The 5,716-nt window shown below is 39.6% G+C and overlaps 1 protein-coding gene across 2 annotated transcripts; it reads right to left on the minus strand.

Annotated features, from left to right (window-relative positions):
* Positions 1–393: 393 nt before the first annotated feature.
* slc25a47a (solute carrier family 25 member 47a) lies at positions 394–5,127 on the minus strand. Of its 2 annotated transcripts, XM_026143356.2 has the most exons (6): positions 4,973–5,127; positions 4,382–4,425; positions 4,229–4,300; positions 2,282–2,461; positions 1,912–2,176; positions 394–1,628 (listed from the first exon to the last, which is right to left on the minus strand). In XM_026143356.2, exons 1-6 carry the CDS (start codon positions 5,007–5,009, stop codon positions 1,315–1,317), a joined length of 912 nt encoding a protein of 303 aa, XP_025999141.2. In that variant the 5' UTR covers positions 5,010–5,127; the 3' UTR covers positions 394–1,314. The 2 variants fall into 2 exon arrangements, with proteins under 2 accessions (XP_025999141.2, XP_080146208.1); XM_080290082.1 differs by lacking the exon at positions 4,229–4,300.
* Positions 5,128–5,716: the final 589 nt, after the last annotated feature.

Here is a 5,716-nt window from a genome sequence, read left to right on the forward strand (position 1 = left end):
AATTCAATCAAATTTTTAATACTTATGGTAACTTTACTAATTTGGATAGTTATGTGAATTTGTTTCCTGTTATAACTGACAGTATTTATAGTACATATCTTTAAATATTTATGCATGATTTCTTTGGTTTCATGACATCTAGTCTTGTTAGAGTGTAGTAGTTGGAAAATATCCACTTGTAGAGACTTATCTTTACTTATAGGTGAGAATATATGTCTGTGTTTTTGTTTCCCCCCCCAAAAAATAATATATAACTAAATAATTCAGCAACATTTTGAACAGGTAAATAAACCAGAGCGACAGAGCAATAATTGCTTTCGCTTACTTTTAACACTTAATTATGAAATTAATTACTAGCATTAATGAGGAGACTGTCACAACACTTAAAACAAATTTTCTGCAAACTTCCTTTATTATGGAAAGCACATTGAACATTCTCATAATACCTGTACAAACACATTGCTGGAGATACATAATTTGCAACATTCCTAGTGTTTGAAGATCCCTGATTTTTCTGTGCACCCACAAGACCTCAAAATAAAACCATAGCCAGCAGGAGTTAAATTGTGCTGTATTTTCAGAAATGAGAAAGAAATGGGAAAGCAAGAAAAACAGAAATGTATGAGTTAATGTAGATAGGCTCCAATATTATATTATAGATACAGATAACTTGTTTTAAAGATTTAAATAGGACTCATAAAGTCCTATTTGGTGATATGCAGAATGTAATCCTGAGTCTATTTTTAAAGACATTCAATTAATAAATAATTCAGTTCAAAAATGCCTAACAATACACTGATTTATGTTCAGCATATTTAAGTCACATTATCCACATGTAACATTTTTGGAAACAGCAAAAAAATAAATAAATAAAAATGCACTAACTAAAAACATATACATGGCATGGTTGTGGACAGGTAACATGATTGCTGTAAACTGTGCGTACTGCGGCTCATTTTAAGCTGAAGACTTAAACGGTCTTGAATAAAGTCAAATATACGGTCACTGACAAAAGTCCTTTAATGACTCTGCAGACTGTTTTCTTACTTTTAGGCAGAGCAGAAAAACAAAGGCCAAAATGTGACAAGTTGGTCAGGGAGGCCATCTAGTGGTCACATGGATCATGCCAAAAACTCTTGGTAGCTTGACACTTAAACTTTACACTAAAAATGTATTGTATCACTTACTAATGTATGCATTATATGTAACAGTGCCAATGAAATGATCTTTCTTTTAAAATATTGCAATGCAAAAATGCATAAAGCAGTAGAATGCTATTACATATCAAGCACTCAGCCTTGAGGTTGGCAAATATTACTCTAACCCTAACTGAGGCGGGTCAACGCCTTCACCTCCAGCTTGGAAAAAACCAGTCAGAACCTCATATGTAAGAAACACCACCATGTTTACAGGGAATGCACGCAGCAAATTGATGCCTAGGCTCCTGAAGAAAACCCCAGTTCCCTCCACTCTTGCAGTCTCAGCTATGCAGTGGAAAAAGCCCTTATATTTCTTTATCTCCCTTGCTCCATCCATCTGAAGGCGCGCTTTGATGACGTCCATGGGTGTTCCTATAGTCCAACCGGCCATTCCTGCTATTCCTCCAGCCAGCATCACAACATACCAATCTAGAGGAAACATTACACAACTTTTATCATCGGGTAAATGCTAGTTAGGCTCCTCATATGAGCAGGTTAACATTTTCTACAGGGATTTGAATTAGTTTCAGGTGTGGAGCCACATTTAAAGCAGGTATTTTATAGAATTATATATAGCAAATTATAGAACTCGTTCTTGTACAATTCACCACACAACTGCTGGTTGTGTTGATACAGCTGACACAGATGAGTATTGAAGAAGATTTGCACATACTTAAAACAATAGCAGGCTTTCGCCCCCTGCTTCACTTACCTAACTTTTTCTTATTGCCACCTGCAAACCATTCACAGATAGTTGCATATGTCAAAAAGTAAGTGGCATATGATGGCCCATCTCTTAACATGATAGGAAGAGCTCCTCTGTAGAGCCCCATGAGTCCCTCCTGCTTGACGATGGTTAGCAGGCAGTGAACTGGACCGTGGTACTTTAGCGTGGGCGTCTTGGTTAATGCTCGCCTGGACTCTGTCTGACACTGCAGACGTACTTTCACGATGTCACCTGGAGACATCACTGATACCTGTTGGTCGGCATATCACAAGAGCTTCAGCAAAAAAAATGTTGCATGTTAGCATTGATGTAAACAATCTGTACAACTGCAAAACGTTATTGAAATCTCCATTACCTGAGCTACACCGCTGGCCATTCCAGACAGGAAGACTTCCAGTTTGGTGTTTGGACCACAACAAGCTCCTCGTGCCTGGCTCAGACACTGCAAGCAGTTCCGGTATGTGCCAAACACCACCGAGGACGTCATAGAGACTGTGGCAATGGGTAAGGACATGCCTTTGAAGAAGCCATGCACCTGATGAGATTAGAGAATAAAAAGAGAAACCACTGATCACGTAACTCCAAACGCTCAAACGCTAACACAGAAAACTAATGCTGAATTACACACAGCAACACATTTTCAAAACATTTATCACTCTATAGCATCGCCTCTTCTTTCCCACAGGGTTACGTCACCTCTTCTGAATTCAAAATGGCTTAATAATAATATAGCTGTATGTGGTGAGTATATTTAAGCTACATTCTCCAGATGCAACGTTTTTGGAAACAGAAAATGGAAATGACTAAGCAGTTGTAGTTTTGAAAGCTAAACGTACATTTTCAATCTTGAACGATCTAAGATTACAGCTGGTAAACAATTAACATCAAGAGGCAATTCAATTTAAAATCATCAATTAACCTAACCCCACTAACTAAGTTTGCACTGTTGGAGGAAGATTACCTGGAGAGAACCCACACGAACAGAGGAGAACATGCAAACTCCACACACAAAAGCCCTGGCTAGATGGTGGAGTCTAATATACTCACCACATACAGCTATATTATTATTAAGCCATTTTGAATTGAGAAGAGGTGACGTAACCCCGTGGGAAAGAAGAGGCGATGCTACAGAGTAATAAACATTTTGAAAATGGGTCGCCTACTGACCCAACAGATCCACAGAGGATGCCATCGCCCATGTCCTGCACACCACACTCAGCCACGTGGACAAGAAACAGGGTAACTATGTGAGAATGCTGTTTGTTGATTACAGTTCAGCGTTTAACACAATAGTGCCCAGCAGACTGTTCACAAAGCTCAGGGATCTGGGACTCAACAGCCGTCTGTGTGCATGGGTGTTGGACTTCCTCACTGGCAGAACTCAGGTGGAGAGGGTGCAGACCTTCAAGTATCTTGGTGTCCACATCTCCTCAGACCTGACATGGGCTGCCCACATTCAGGTCCAGACCAAAAAGGCTAGGCAGCGCCTGTATCACCTACGACAACTGAGGAAGTTCAGGGTCTCTCCAAAGATCCTCAGGATTTTCTATACAGGCGCTGTGGAGAGCATCCTCACACAGAACATGACATCGTGGTTTGGGAACAGCTGTGTGAAGGACCAAAAAGCTCTCCAGAGAGTGATCCGTACAGCAGAACGCTACTGCAGGATTGCTCTCCCCCCGCTTCAGGACACCTACACCAGGAGATGCCGGACTAGAGCAGCGCAGATACTGAAGGACCCGTCCCATCCTGGCAACAAACTGTTCCAACTTCTGCAATCTGGTAGAAGGTTCCGCATCATCTGGGCAAGGACAGAGAGACTCAAGAGGAGCCTCTATCCCATATATATATATATATATATATATATATATATATATATATTTTTTTTTTTTTTTTTGCACATGTCGAGGAGCGTGTCAGGTTACATTTCACTGTGTGTTATACTTGTATAACTATGCATGTGACAAATAAAGAACCTTGAACCTTGGAGTCAAACTCAGGACCTTCTTGGTGTGAGGCAACAGTGCTAACCACTGCGCTCCCAAGCTGCCCGTATTTGATACATTTTATATGTTGTTTAAATGATCTGAAAACTATAGTGTTCCATTTTCACCAACACTGGAGCTGTAGCTGTGCACACTTAATGTAACAAACTGATCTGTCACATGTGCTGCTTTTCCACAATTCTATTAGCTGAGCTGGTCCGCCTGAATCCCTGGATTTTGTCACATTAGCTTGAATTAGATCACACACCCACACCTTTACTGGGCATTTATGGTTAGGCTATAGAAGTTCCACTTACCCCTTCTTTTGAAAATGTCTCCACTACACACTGATATACACCTGTGAACTGCTTCTGTGTTTGTATTCGAACCTAGAGAGATTGAGAATATCTAGTAAAAAAAGCAAAAACAAATTATGTATGTTGTATTGCTTTGAGACATATTCGCCGTACCTTCACAGTGTCCAGAGGGTAGCCCACTGCAACTCCACATGCCCCTGTTTGTTTACAAGAAAATAGTGCAAGTACATAGCACACACATAGATGTTTGAGGTTATAAGTTTTAACTGCTACACTTAAAAATGGGGGACGGTGACAGCAAGGTCAGAAATGAGAAGTTACTGATCTGATGTTTTGTGTAATTTAAAAAAGTAACCTTGACAGGCTTTTCAGGGTAAACATTTTCTGTCATAGGTGGCAATCAAACTGCTAGACATGGAAAGTTTAAAGTTGTTGTGGATAATGATGATAATGATAATGCCAGGTTATATCTTTTTTTTTTAATTGTCTAGTTAACATATCAGTATTAAGATCGTAACATTTACCAGGACAGAAGACGGTTTAGCTAGTGAGGACAGGACTCATTTATTTTAACAATTTACGGCAAAACATAGCGATCAAAGCATCATATGCGTTAGCATTAATCTAATATGCTGTTATTATAGAGGGTGTCCAAATTCATATCATGCTAGCTCATTAGCAAATTCCTCAGCTAACGTTAGCTTACATTCATTTATAAAATGATAGATTAATGTAAACCGGCACCTGCAAATGATCCAGACACGAAATCAGCCAAATGCATCCTGTCATTTGGTGACTGACCGACAAATATATGCCATATGCGAGCCCATTCTTCCTCTTGAATGCGCTACATAACCTTGACTGTCGCTCTGTTACGTCAATTTGTGTAACAGTGAAACGTCACCGCCGATGCCGACGAGGGAAAACGTTTTTTCCGACTTTACCTGAACCTAGCCAAAATGACCAAACTCAGCTTAGCGACACTGTTCGATAAATTTATAAATGCCAAAAAGAGTCATGTGAACTTAATAAACCCAGTTCGCCTTTATGTAGGACACTGTCCATGCATTATATATAAAATTGTGTGCGTGTGTGTCTGTGTGTGTGTGTGTGTACAGCTAGTTCAATAACTATTTAACTCCACACATGCAAGCAAATCAAAGCATAGACGTTCACGTTTTATGTAATAAGGAGAAATGATACAGGGAAAAAGTATTAAACGTATGAAGAAAGGGGGGTGCAAAAAGGCATGGAAAGTCTTGCCACTAGCTGAAATCTATCAGTAATTATGAAGCAACCCTGCCAGTTAGTGCAAATTGGTTCATGCCCAACTGATGGCTATTAAAAAGGCCTCTCATTACCAAGGTGTCACACAAGAAACATTTTGTGATGGGTAAAATGAATGAGCCCTCTCAAGACCTTTGCAACTTTATTGTTGCAAAATATACTGATGGCACTGGATATAGAAGAATTTCTAAACTACTGAAG

The sequence above is a fragment of the Astatotilapia calliptera genome, chromosome 15, assembly GCF_964374335.1.
Source record: "Astatotilapia calliptera chromosome 15, fAstCal68.1, whole genome shotgun sequence".
Taxonomy (NCBI): domain Eukaryota; kingdom Metazoa; phylum Chordata; class Actinopteri; order Cichliformes; family Cichlidae; genus Astatotilapia; species Astatotilapia calliptera.

What these genes read in the sequence shown, in the direction of transcription:
- slc25a47a (XM_026143356.2), bottom strand. Translation starts at nt 5,009, where the DNA reads ATGCATTTGGCTGATTTCGTGTCTGGATCATTTGCAG. An exon ending in CGTGTCTGGATCATTTGCAG is followed by an intron (nt 4,426 to 4,972) that starts GTGCCGGTTTAC and finishes GTAAACAAACAG; the next exon opens with GGGCATGTGGAGTTGCAGTG. An exon ending in AGACATTTTCAAAAGAAGGG is followed by an intron (nt 2,462 to 4,228) that starts GTAAGTGGAACT and finishes TAATCTCATCAG; the next exon opens with GTGCATGGCTTCTTCAAAGG.